The 13475-nt window shown below is 41.2% G+C and overlaps 1 protein-coding gene across 13 annotated transcripts in view; it reads left to right on the top strand.

Annotated features, from left to right (window-relative positions):
- Positions 1-13475, top strand: part of KDM4B (lysine demethylase 4B) — a 90998-nt gene that overhangs the window by 20332 nt on the left and 57191 nt on the right. The window contains exon 6 of one of the 13 annotated variants that reach the window (XM_040537490.1): positions 6676-7206. The exons of 11 other annotated variants lie outside the window; for them this stretch is intronic. In XM_040537490.1, the coding sequence (XP_040393424.1) occupies positions 6676-6778 (103 nt within the window). In that variant the 3' untranslated portion in view covers positions 6779-7206. Of the gene's footprint in view, positions 1-2460; positions 2534-6675; positions 7207-13475 lie in introns of those variants that run through there. One more of the 13 variants, XM_040537491.1, reaches the window with a different exon arrangement.

The following is a 13475-nucleotide window of genomic DNA, read 5'->3' as shown; positions in this document are numbered from 1 at the left end:
AACAGGTACTAAATGAAATATATGCTAAGTGTTTGTGGTCTGAACTAAACTTCTATGTATCTTAGGATCTTCATGTCATTGTTGGTGGCTTTTCTTTGTTTTGTTGTTTGGGTTAATTTTTTTTTGAGTTTTGTAAATAACAATATGTGGATAGCAACATATTGTGTCTGTCATAAGGATGATAAACTCATTGTGTGAAGCTGTTGCCTCATCTGTGCAAAACCGTGTCTTTTCCTTATGTTCTTATGCTTTTTATTTTTTCCTGTGGAAAATACAGATTGCATAGTAGAAAAACAAAGAAAGCCTCCAAGAAGGAAAGCCCAAAACACCTGTGTGTAGCATGTTTGTATGAATTAGGGTAAGATTCAGGAAGAACTAGAAATAGTAGGTTGAAAATCGTGTCTGGCAAATACCAGATCTTACAAGCTCTTAGTAGCTTTTATTTCTGTCTAACCCTATTGAGGATTTCAGGGGGGATGCTAGGGAACACCTGATATTCCCTAAGAGGGATTTTAGTTGTTGAAAAGTTCAGCCACTGCTGCTTATAAATGGAGAAAAGAGATCATAAAATCTTCTTGTAAAAGAGCTCAAGTCTTGCTGGTTAAAAATCAAAGCAGGGATGTGCTACGCACCTGGTTGGGGGGTGAGGTGCGTGGAAAGAAGGCACTTTTACCATGCTTAAAAGGAGGGAGGGGAGGTTGGGATTTTTTCATCCAGTTGAAGGTCTTTTGGGATTTTTTCATCCAGATTTACAGGTCTTTTTATGGTAACTATTTCTGTAAACCTTACATGGTGGGGGAAAAATAAGGATTTTGAGGTTAGACCGTGTTTTGGGTAAAACATTTTCCTGTTCAAGTGAGCTTCTTACATAGATAACTGCATAACACAAAAAATAGATGTACTGTGACAGGATGCCACTGCTGGTTTGGCAGGCCTTCTTGCTGTTCCCCGAAGCAGCAGGCAAGAGTATGTCACTTGCCCAAGTCATTTCTTTCTTCTTTCTCACGCTGACAACTTCTGTTAATGAGCTCTTAAGTTCTTCTGTGAAGAAGCATGGGCTTTTGAGGGGTAAATCGGAATACCATTTTGAGCAGACTGGAACTTTCCAGGCACATGAGCAATAGCCCATTTTCTGGATACGGTTGCAGTGATCCCAAAGGTCAGCTGGGGGAGCTCGTGGACTTCAGCGATGAAATTCCAGTGGTGCAGCCTGGCTTTACTCGGAGATGGCTAAAATGTTAGCTCTGTTTTTTCTGGCACTACCGCTGTGGAAATTTCCCAGCTTCCTTCATCCTTTTTATAGACTCTTTGACTCTGACAGTGATCATCTTAGAAGCACCTCAGGGAATAGCAGGAGTGTGGAGAGTTACGAAGTCTACCAGTTTGGGGTTGAGCTCTAAAATAAGAGGCAGAGTTATTGTTTGGCTGTCAGAGATTTTTATATAGTGAAACCAAGCACTCTGTATATTGGTAGTATTCTGCCTCAAAATTGTCTGTTCAAAACATAACTCTTTCTTCATGTCCCTCATAAATTATCTTGGGCTACTTTAATTCAGGCTGTGTAACCGGGGCCCTGCTTTGCAGGGTAGCAAGTGGGAACAGTGAGAAGCCACCAGCTCTGTTTCTTTTTAAAGACAAGGTGAGAAAGGAATAGGGCCATTTGCGGTTAGTTCCCAGACCTCATCCAAGTGAGTTGGACGAGAAATGGACATGTTTATTTTTTGTGGAAGACGTGAAGTACCTTCTCAGGGAAGTCTGGATACAGTCAGACTGTAAAAAGCCACCTCAGTGGACAAAAGCTGCAAAAGCAATCTCTCTTTTGCAGGTCAGGGAGGGTAGTTACTGAAGGATTATGTTGCATGTATGTATTTATTTCTGCCTTTGGAATTCTAGGTTATACCTCTTGCAAAGCAGGTACTTTGGGGAGTGGGATTAGAGTTGAAATAAACGTTTATGGTTCAACAACTGAAGATGACTTCTTTGTACAACCTAATGAGCAGCTGCGTGGTCATACAACTCCTTGATTAATGTGTCTCTTTCACTGCAGTGAAGTCCTGCTGCCAACACTTTCTTGTGCCCTTCCTTTTCCATAAGCTGAGTAGAACAGACTGTAGCAAAATGAGTTCTCTGCACGGTGTTGTGTTCTTGGGGATGCAGGCTAAAATGTTGTTCAGTGCTAAGTAGAGTACTGCAGCAGTAAAGGGTCATCCAGTGATGGGGGAAGAGGAAAGGGGATAATGGAAGACAGCTTTTTTTTCCCTGCTTCCACTATCGTTAAATGGTTTATCTGTGCTTGTAGATTGCAAGTTATTTCTTTAGTTTTGTCTCATACCAAGAAGAATGAGCACTGTTTGTCTTTAACCAGTATGATTGCTTCTGCGAAGATATCTATACTGGCCCCGTAGGATTATATTTGCCTATTATTGAAGTTGATCATCTTTTTGATGCTCTGTTTCTCAGGTGTACGCATCTGGTCTACATCGTAGTCACACTTCTGTTGACTTAACTAGAAAATAAGTCAGATTAGACTGAAGAGGTAATATGGAAGGTGTGGGCACTATCCATCAAACGTGCCGTGAATTTGTTGTGAAACTTCATTTTAAGCTTCTCAGGCAGGGAGCTGCCAGATTGAGTCTCTTGGTTGCTTGTTTCTCAAATTACAATAAAATGTCCCTCTCACATTAGTAGTTTAATTACAACCTTTTCATAGTCCGTCTTCATTTTTTTCCAGAAGTTTGAATGTATTACATTTTGCAGCCCTATATTAAACCTCTTGTGGTAGGAGTTTTTACTGTATCAATTATACATATTATGTATAATTACCTTGTACATTCATATGCTGAGATCTAAAATAGAGCATATTGTCAAATGACGCTAAGAGAGGACTGATTTTTTATAGTGACAGAAGCAACAAAACTGAATGCCAAGTATAATACTTCATGGTTATTATGGCATTTTACTGAGGAATGTATGCGTCTCAGCCCTTGCAGTTTCAAAAGCATATTTTTAAACACTGAGATACTCCACCGTCATTTCATTTCATCTCTACAAAAATGTGTGAGTGCATAGATGTGGGTTGTGGTCTTGCATATCAGTTATGTAGGTTCTCTTCCTGTGTTAGATAAGGGTTATTGTTTTACACTTCTGAATTGCTGCAGCAGTAGTAATCACACAGATTTAGGGTAACAAAATAAGCCCCATGGTCTAATACTGCCAAAGCAGCACAAACCAGCATTTCTCACCTTACAGAGCGGTGAGCAGTGCTGCCTCAGTTGGTTTTGTTGGTGCCCAGAGCCTCGGAAAGGCTCTCCTCTTGGAAACAGCAGTGCTGAGACCTTTCATGTCCCTTGCCCCTGAGAAGCCAATGCAATACCAATCTTTGCAGGGCTTCCCGTAGTAAGGAAGTACCCAAGGAGGCTTGAAATGCCTGTAATCTCAACGTGAATTTGGTTGAATACTCTTAGGAGGCAGTACTGTCTCCATCTTGTTTTGTCAACACGATGACAGCTGACCGGGTAGTAAGGTCATCTTTCTCAGATGCTTTGTGACTGATCTTGCCATATTGCAACAATATTTGATATATTTTTTGTAAGTATTAGCGGGATGTTACACTGTAATCTTTCTCTCAGAAACTGCAGGTGTTAAACCAGAGTGACCCTGAGGATGGTAATCAATTTCTATAAAATGTCTCTGTTTCCTTATCATGATGGATGTTTAATCCCCCTTTAATTAAGAGAGGGAGCCAGCTTTAGCTTTTAAGTTGTATGGTCTCCTTTCTAAAACGTTCCCTTGTTGAAAGTGGATCATGCCTAATCTGTTTGACTTTGATATCACATAGTACACTTTTGCCAGAACAGCAGTTTATGTAGAATTAAGGACAAATTACCGAAGGAATTTTAAAATAATATGATTAGTTGAAAGCATTGGTCACTGATAGAATTGCATTTTTAAAAATCACTCTAGAATTCTGTGTTGTAAAGGTCTCAACACTGCTTCCTTGAAAATATGTAGAATTACCTGAAAACTTTGGTTACAGTATTTTAGAATTTCTACTTTCTTTCTTCCTTCTCTAGCAATGATGTCTGTGCAGGCCAAGTCTTTCTGTTGGAACTGAGGAAAACGAGTCCAGGGAAGGACTTGCTTGTAACATCTACGTTTTAATAAATTTGTAGTATCTGTTACTGATGCCACCAACAATATGGAAATAGCACATTTTCTAAGAGTGATATAACGGGAGATATAAAGCAAAACATGTTTGTTCCCCTGGGAGTGGATTGTACAAGGAGCCAGCCCTCTTTATTCTTGGCTAATAGCATATACTAAAGCAGCTGCAGATATGCAAGTGCTGAGCATCTTACTGCTGATTTTATTTTTCATTATTGTCTTAGGGAGCACTGCAGCTGTCTTAGTCAGAATTTTTGTCCTGTCCTCCCTCCAGGATAGAAAAAGTTGATCCCTGGAAAACTATCTTGGGGAAATAAAATGACCTAATGCAGGCACAGAGCTCCACTCTTCCAGTTTCTCTCATTCTTTCTTTTCAATGCAGGACATGGGGTCCTTGTCCCTGTTTCTCCTGTGTGGTGTTCTCTGCCATCCTCCTGCTTTAACACACGCTCACATATGTTACAGTTTGTTGTGGGCTTCATGTAATCCCATTTAAAGCAGCTGGATTGAATGTTTGATACCGAATTGTATGGCAGCAGGGGGGAAGGGCACTTGTCCCTTGCATCATCGATTGCCTTCTAACTATCACATTCCCTCAGGGAGCCGTTGCACGAGGCGGTTGAATCACTGAATTGATCAGATGTGATTATAAGTCTTGATTATTGGGATCTCAGTAACCCTCGCACCCTGGAGATCCTGTGAGTTTCTTAAAGGCAGATTAGCTGTAATCACAGAGGCGTTCTGCTCTTGAGGCAACTGAGGACTCTGAATTGGTACACTGGCTTTTTTTTTTTTTCTCCTCTCCATACAGAGTCTATCTTTATTTTCTGAGTTTTCCTTGCCCCATTGCTTTAGGGAATTCAGAAGAAGGTTCTGCAGCCTTCTCCCTCACCCCCCTTGATCGCCAAGGTCTTCAGCCTTCCTCGGGTAGTGTACGAGGCTGGCTTGTTTTCAAATGGGTGTGCACGTTTGCTGTTTGTGCGTTCCACTCTGTGACAGTAGAGATTTATAGGCTTGTTGGGGTGGAGTGGGGGAGAAAGGAGAGGCAGAGGAAGGCCATTTGGCAGCGAGGGGCTCCTTGCAGCTCACAAATTTCCTTCCAGCCTCTGCTATCCCATGTAATCTATTTTACAGCTTTGCAGTTTTGGATTGAAAAAGTAGAATTTATGGTGATGGTTGATTTATAGATTAACTGCAACACCATTTACTCTCGGGCAGATTTGGCAAAAGCAAGACCCTTTTCTGTTGATAAAAGGGATAGAGGAAGGAACACTGATATTCATTAAAAGAAATCAAAGGAAAGGGAGATAAAGTATGACCAGGCAGAGCAGCTTTTCACTCTGCTACATCTTCCACAACTGCTAGGTGAAAGCTGCTTTGGGTTTCTGCATTGAGAATTCGCGTGCATGTTGATTTTGCTCCGAGATTCATGAAAGGAGTGATATATTGAGATGCAGAGTTGCATCCCCCTGTAATTCACTGATAAATGAGAGCAGTGCAGCAGTGAGTTATTAATACAGCCTTTCAAGCCTCATATACCGCAGTCATTAGTTAATCAATACAAACCACACTATGCTACTGATATTCAAACGAGCCTTCCTCCAGGCTCCCCTAGGGCTGAGGGCGCTGTTTGTCCTGGAGGTGGTGCTGTGCCTGAAGGATGATGTAACCCCCATTAAAAAGGGACCGGTGCTGGTTGTTAGGCTGCTTTACAAGTCCGAGGGATTGGCGTGTTGTAGGGACTGGAGAGTTTTTAATGTAGTTAAGTCATCAAACGAAACTGTACGAAGCACTGTGAGCCCAGAGACGTGTTATGGGGGTTATCTTCCAACTCAGGTGCCTGCAGTTGGAATAGTGGAGATTTTTCTTTCTAATGGACTTGGATTTTTATTGTGGTGTTACACTGTTGTAGATAGATTATTAAAAGATAACTTTTCACGATGCAGGGGAGGCATGGTACTCTGGGCAGGTAGGACTTGCATGTTGCCTTTCTGCAGTCACTCTCATCTAACTCTGCTGTGGCCTTCACGGCATTTTCTCAGACTCGGACTGATGGGATCAGCTACGTAAACCCTCCGAGGAGGGACTGTTGCTCTGTAAGAATGGGTGAAGTGACCTCAGCCAGCCAGCTGGCTGTTGGTATCCATTCGCTCTGCTCCTTTCACTCAGCTCTGTCACATCAGTGCTTTTTCTCCTTCTCCTCCCAGCTGACGACCTCTGCTCTGTTTGCTATTCGTATTTTCTTGCCTAAATCCACTGCAAAAGATACAGTATTAGTACATACTTCGATACCATTTGATTTTTCAGTTTATGCATTTTGAATCCATCTCTTTTGTGTGTGTTTAGTTTCTTGAAATTAAAAACTCATACAAGTTGGGGTTTGCCTGCTAGTGGTTGTTCTGAGCCTAGCAAAGTGAAGATCCTTCTAATCTATGGCTCGTCTTTGTGCTCTTCCATAATGATCTTGAGAGGTGGTAATGCTGATCTGTGATCTCATTCTGATTTTTATAGCGGTGTCTTCAAGTGGGCTTCTACTCCAGCATTTAATGCGTGTGCTGCTGTTTCCGCCAGCACTAATAATTCATCACAGCTCAGTAGTCCCAATCTGGATTGAAAGAAGCGTGCCTTTGATCCAAGAAGGCTCCTGCTGAAACTCATTCTTGCGTTTTGAAAGTGTCTGCTCAAAGCTCAGGCCTGATTTGAAATGAAGATCTACGGAAGTCTGACAGGATCACAGATTGGTTTTAATAACTGAGCCTTTTGAACGGTGCACTCTGCCACTGAGACAAGATGGGAGGGAGATGAGCTTCCATGCTTCACGTAACTCTTTCAGCATGATCTGACTTGGGCCCTGTGGGAGAATGAGCTTGCAAATTCCAGCTTGGCGTGGCCCTGAAACGGGTTGGTTAGACGAGAGGGAACCGACAGTGGTACTGCAGAGCTTTGTCTGTATCCATGTTTTGTTACCACATTGGCAGAAATCAGTGGGGATTTTTTTCTTTGCTCAGGAGAGAAAATTGACATTGGGTGACGCCAAGTGCAGTACAAGTGTAGTTTAAAATAACAGAAGCCTATAGTAATGACAGTACTTAAACAGCACTTTGCGTTGTCGGAGTGCTGTGCGATTGTTAACTAGTTAATGTTCTAAGTAATGTCTGTGCTGGGTTTCTAGCCACTTCATTTCCAACTGGACAGTCAGCGTGGCAAGGGGGATTGAGTAGATGAAACACAGGAACCTTTACGAGCTGTGTCACCGATCTTTATCAGACCTTAGCTATAGCACTCCTAGTTCTGATGCTCATGGGGCATTGGCACTGGCCTCAAAGAAGGTGTTGCTGTGGCTTATAACAACGTCGCTTGGTGGCTGAGGATCATTACATCTTTGGAATGTTTTTTTTCCTCCAAAAGGAAAATGTGTGTAGTGGCATTGCGTCTCTAGCACAAGGGGTTTCTGCATTCAAAGATACCTTTCATAACTAACAAACAGATTTCTTTTGGTCTGCTTTAGGAAGCTATCTGTATTCTTCTCCGAAAGCAGTGAGCAGGAGCAAACGTGCTGGTGCCCAGTAAAGGAGGCAGCTCTCACAAGCCAGTTGGCACAAGATAAAACATCTGTGATCTCCCCTGGTTACCTCTTTTTCTCCAGGTTTCTTGAGTTGTGTTGAGGTCTTTTTACTGTGTAAGGGCTTTGAAGCACAATCTTCGCTTCTTTTTGTGTTGGTACAGTTTCCATTATGAAAGGAACCAGTAATTAATAATCTGATTACCAGTTTAGGGAAATAAATGTGATGTGAACAGGTTCTTCAAAACAAATAACAGCGAATGGTAAGAGGATGCATATTATAGTCATTCATCTCTGTTGAATTGTATACTAATTATCTTCTTGGCCAAACTGAATGAATAAATGATTTCATAATGTTTTCCCCCAAACACCTTTTCTTAGTAAAATACCCCCTTCATACAGCTCATTCACTGCATGCAGAAGCAGACTGGGTTTATTTTGTGCATGTGGAAGTAGAATCACTCCAATGTGATTTGTAATTTTGTGCTTTGTGCCCGGCATTTGTTGCTGTGAAGCTTACTGGACTGTTACATTGGTAGTCTTTCCAAGACCAGATGGTTGTTCATATTTAAACTCCCTGTTTTAAAATAGTATTTAAAAATTGCATTTGAGTTCTGGAAAAATCTTATTCTCATATTCTCAGTTCTAGGTTAGTTCTAGGTCAGTGAAACAACGTGAAATGTTTAATTGTCTGGTTGTCTTGTGCATGTTTTGAAGTTATTAGTTCAGGTGCACCTCTTGAAAATGTTTATTGCTTTAAAATCAGAATTTTAAAAAGCCGCTGTCTAATGCTATTTCTTGAAACTCTCTCTAATACTATTTCTAGCTCGTGGTAGCTTTAAGATTGGAAGAGCCTTTTAACGAGTGATTTTAACAACTTGAGATTGGTAACCTTTGGTAATCTTCCAACAGTCGATCCATTAGGATTCGATACAAAGTCCAGAGTGCCTTGAAATATCCTGCCTAATGTCGCTGCAGAACAAACTGAGGGGTTGTAATTGCACAGACGTCAGTTCCTTAAGGGAAGGAGGAGGTTTCTCATCTTGGGTGTTCTGTTAAGAGCAAAATTACTTGCCACTTCTCGGTATTGTGGTTGACAGTGGGGTTGATAATTAGACAGCTATGCTAATGGAAGAGGGATCTTATCATGTGAAATAGCCTCCACGGTACAAGCACTGAGAATGCTCACTGTTACCTTTCTGAGCAGGTTTTGTCCTGGTTTTCTTCCTGTGCTCATTCCCATAGGGTTGCATTTGAGCAGCTGTCTTCAGAGCTCATTTTTCTCTGAGCTTTAGAAGACAGGTTGATTTGGTGTGCTCGTGTGGTTGTAATCTTGTTCTGTCATTACCTATTTACTCCTTATTATGGCTTTTTGAGCAGATACTCCCAAACCTCTGTGTTTATCTTTCTTCCTATGTGTATTTCAATAAAAATGTCATTATTTGAAATCATTGACACTGCTGGTTAAAGATACTGAATTCCATCATCTATTGTCCTGTAAAATGATCCATTAAAGATAAAACTGCAGACACTCAATAAAGGTTTTTTTCCTAGGAACAAGGAGCTCTCTGATCCGTGTGCGGTCTTATCTCCGGAGCACGTGTTTGCATTCTTGATGCAGAGTAGACACAACAGAGGGGGACAGATGAGGGAGACCAGAGATTTTTTCCTTTCCAAATGGTGATTGTGAGAAGTGAAACTGGATACCTAAAGCAAATTCACTGTTGGATAACCTCAGATACCGATGAGGAGAAGAAGAAGGGGTGTTGATTGCTGTCTTTTAACAAATTGGGAGGGAGAAAGGGATGCAGGGCTACTAAACGTGGAGGACAGTAAAGGTGAGGAAAAAGAGAGCTGACTGCGAAGGGTAGGGAGCTGACAGTGCTCGCGACGAAGGAGCAATCCATTCTTGTTGTTGAAATGCCTTTTCTCCAGACAGGCTGCAAAACCGACTTTAAGAACAGTGCAGAAAAACTCTTGATTATTGCTCTGAGCTTTATTTTGACACTGCTAGGAGATGTATTATAAATACTTTACCTTGTAGAAAAAATAGGCCTTGGAAACAGGATGTGAACTTTGCAGGCGAGGAGCTCCTCTGCGTGTAGTAGTGGCTCTTAGGGGCTTCTATCAGGTGATAAATATTCTTGATAGACTAAGGTTTGGTTTGTGTTGTTTTTTTTTTTTTGAAGCATTTCTGCTGTCAGGGAGGCTAAAGATGTTGAAGGTTAAGGTTCAGATTACGCATTTATGGACACACTTTATCTTACAGAGATTGAAATAATAGCTTTTTATTCTGCCTGTCACCACTGAGAGTAGGTTGGCATTTGAATCTTCAAAGGGTCAATATTTTTGACACAACTAAATCTGCTTTGAAGACAGATAAGTAACCCCCAGCTTGACGCATGGTCTTAGGCATTTTAAATGTGCTGTTCACTTTTTGTTTGCGTTCCTTATTTCGGTAGTTATAGCATGTTAAACTGTGTGCGCCCTGTTTGGCCAGACCTTGTTCAGACACTGTGAAATTAACTTTCTTACCTTCTAACAGGAATCGGGCTGAAGTGACATTTCCGAAGGCTTGCAGCTGAACCTCTGCCCGTGGTGCCCAATCCCTAGTAGAGAGCGGACGCTTGCGATTCAGTAATCTAGTAATTGCTTAATTGTTCCGTTTTGGCGAAGGAGAGGCCAGGTTGCTGACGTGCAAGGTGTCGTAACTATCCAAATCTGTGCACGTGTATCACAACTGTAGCAAGAAAAGGTCTTGGAAGCTTTGAGGGAAGCTTGAACTAAGGGACGGGATGCTCTGGTGCTCTGCCAAAGCTAATGATAGCTTCAGGTGAGAACTGTCCCTTAAACCAGGAGAAACTGGTGGGGAGGGCATGAGTGGGCTGAGGATTGCCTGAGGCAGCAGTGCTTTATGGGTAAAATGTTTTAATAGCTTTTGAGACAAAATTGAACCGTCCTCATCCCCCACTTTGGCGAGGCAGCCTTAGGTCAGAATCCGAGCTAGGCTGGAAAGCCCCTGAAGAACATCTGATGCCAGAAAGCGGTGACATTGCAGTAGTGAATTCCCTCTTATGTCATCCCTTAATGGCTTCTGAACCAGTCCTTGTATCCCAGGATGGCCGGTGTACTCTTTTTTTTTTTTTTTTTTTTTTTTACTTACACACTCATTTAATTCTTAACTCACAAGACATTTGCTTATTTATTTTCATTGTTCCCGATAATAATTCGAAGCCATTAGAGGGGAAAATTGTATTCAAAAATGCTGTTTCACACTTTATTTGTTTGATGATTTAGAGCGATAGAAAATAGCACATTTGCTGGCTTTTATAGTCTGATAATTATCCACATCCATCAAGCCATTCCAGGGGAATAAACAAAACACCAAGAAAATTACACCGTTAATGACATCCTTTATGGCAAATAGGAGGGATCTTTTTGCATTAAGGATAAAAAGGGGACTGTCCGGTTAAACTTATTACTTGTTAACAAAAGCAAGCTTACCACTGTATGGGAATGATCATCTCACGCATTTGTGGCTTCGGGGCATGTACCTTCTAGACCCGTCATCCCGATGTCTGGTAATTACCATTAGAATCAGGTTTGCAGGATAGTCAAGAACTCAGAAAATTAAACGGAAATAGAGATCAGATATGCTGGAATTAGGTTTCGTGAAACAAGTTTAGAAGCTGAAAATCTTTCATGTAGAACAGTAAGTTCCATTTTCGTAGAAGTGATACTTAATCTATTTCAGGGACTTGCTCTTGTTTTAGTAGAAAGAGTAGGAAAAGGTAATTTAGAAGGATCAGTATATTACTTTCAGATTGTTGACTTCAGGGTAAGATGACATTTGAGTCATATAGCTGTAAGTTTTCTATCTTGAGATTTTTTTTTCCCGTCCTGTAAATCTTATGTTCCCTGGCAAGGCAGCAAGACGTTATTCATGCAGTAATTCAGCAAACTGCTGTGTGGCAGGTTTTTGGGTTAAGTTTGGCCGTTTGAACCAGCCAACCAAGGTAAGGCTGCCCTGACCCTTGGGAGCATGTACTTGAGGTGTAGTCTCTTGGTTTGTTTGCAAGCCCAGTTATTTGGAAGTTTAACGCGCCTGAGAACAGTCACTGGTTTGGCACTGTTTGCACCAGCTTAGCTTTTACTGGGGAGCCTAGATGAACCAGAAGGGACAGATACTGCACTTGAAGCAGTGGCTCAAGGTCAGCGTTTTTGGCGCTCTCGTGTGTTCTGTTGGCTGTTGCAGATGTTTTCTCTGAAGCAGAAGTAGCCTATAAAAAGATAGTTATTAATAAGGGCTGTTAAAATATTTATGTTGCCAGCATCGCTTCTCTTTAATTTTGTGGCTGTTTGGGACGACAGAAAATCCTTGCTCCATCTTTGCTGTGGCTGGAAAGAAATGTCTGCTGAAGGCTGCGTCAAAATTAGGTCTGCTGTACTCCAAAGTCAGTTTTACTTGGGCAGATGGGTGTCATGAAAGTGCTTCTGTCAACAGTGGTGAAGCATCGGGTAGTTGTCAGCCTCGTATTCCAGACACAGCCCAGTTCTAGAGCTTTAATGGAGACTGTGGTCTATTTTGACCAATTGATGTAAAAGTCCCACTGGTATTTTTCTTGTTCTGAGGTGCTTTTTCTTCTCCTTTCATGTCTTTGTGGAATGCATTTATGCTATCATCTGAATGGGACAGAAAAAGGCAGCGGTTTTACATGTGCTTTTCTTTTTTCTTTTCCTTTTTAAGATTTCGATAGGATGGGTTTTGTTTCTGGTATTTATCCAGAGGAAACCTACTTCTTTTAGTGTTAGGGCTGGGGTGCTAAAGGAAAAAGAACCCTACTATTTGATGAAAAAAAATATCTCGAAGTGTTCAAAGTGATGCATATAGAAAAGGAAGTAATTGGATATGCTTTACCATGCATAATCTTGGCAGCTGTCTCTGGAATTAAAGATATTTTGCTGTTGATCTGAACCCCAACCTGTGGGTGCAAGAAGGACGGTAAGAAATCGTTTTCAGTGACAGTGCTTTGTCAGTTCCCTCTGTCAAGTATTTTGTTCCTAATAAGTGCCTGGCTGTTTTTCGTGGTGAAAGCGGGAGGATGCTACCATAAGGTCTTACACAAAAGGCAGCCCTTCGTGGATGCTTATATGCTCAATTACAATACTCCTTTGATTGCAGCAATTTCTAATCTTTCCATGTCACCTCCATTGTTATTCTACCTTGTAATCAATCATTTTATGTCTGATCATATACAGCTAGCTAGCTCAATCTGTGCAATGCTTGCAGAAGCCTTCTGTTTCTATTACTGGTTTTAAATAGCAGCCCAAATTCTTTCTTTATTGCCTATCTTTATGTAAATTGGTCAGATTTGTGAGTGCAACTTAAAGCAGAATTTGACCTACTCTTAATTCTCTTCTACAGTTAACTTTGTGAATTTCTAGGAATACGTTTATAAGGATGTATAGACTCTGTTTCCTAAAAGACTTGGTCCAAACAAAGAAGTTAATTTATAAAATTGAAGTCAGCTATTACCGAGAGGCTGTTCTGTGGTAGGTTATTCTGATTTGTATATTATTATTACATATAGTTCTTGTTTATAAGCTGGAAATTCCTCCTTTCTTGCTGGTTTCTATCCAGGCAAGTCCTTTTTCTTTGTTTCTCCGTGGACTGCTCTCCAAAGCTCAGCTTGGCTTTTTGCGGTCTGCAGTTTCAGATAGCACAATAACCATGTTCCAATATATTAAA

Source organism: Cygnus olor, chromosome 26 (assembly GCF_009769625.2).
Source record: "Cygnus olor isolate bCygOlo1 chromosome 26, bCygOlo1.pri.v2, whole genome shotgun sequence".
In the NCBI taxonomy this organism is placed as follows: Eukaryota; Metazoa; Chordata; class Aves; order Anseriformes; family Anatidae; genus Cygnus; species Cygnus olor.
The sequence above is the reverse complement of the archived record's forward strand: the minus strand, read 5'-3'. Positions and strand labels throughout refer to the sequence as shown.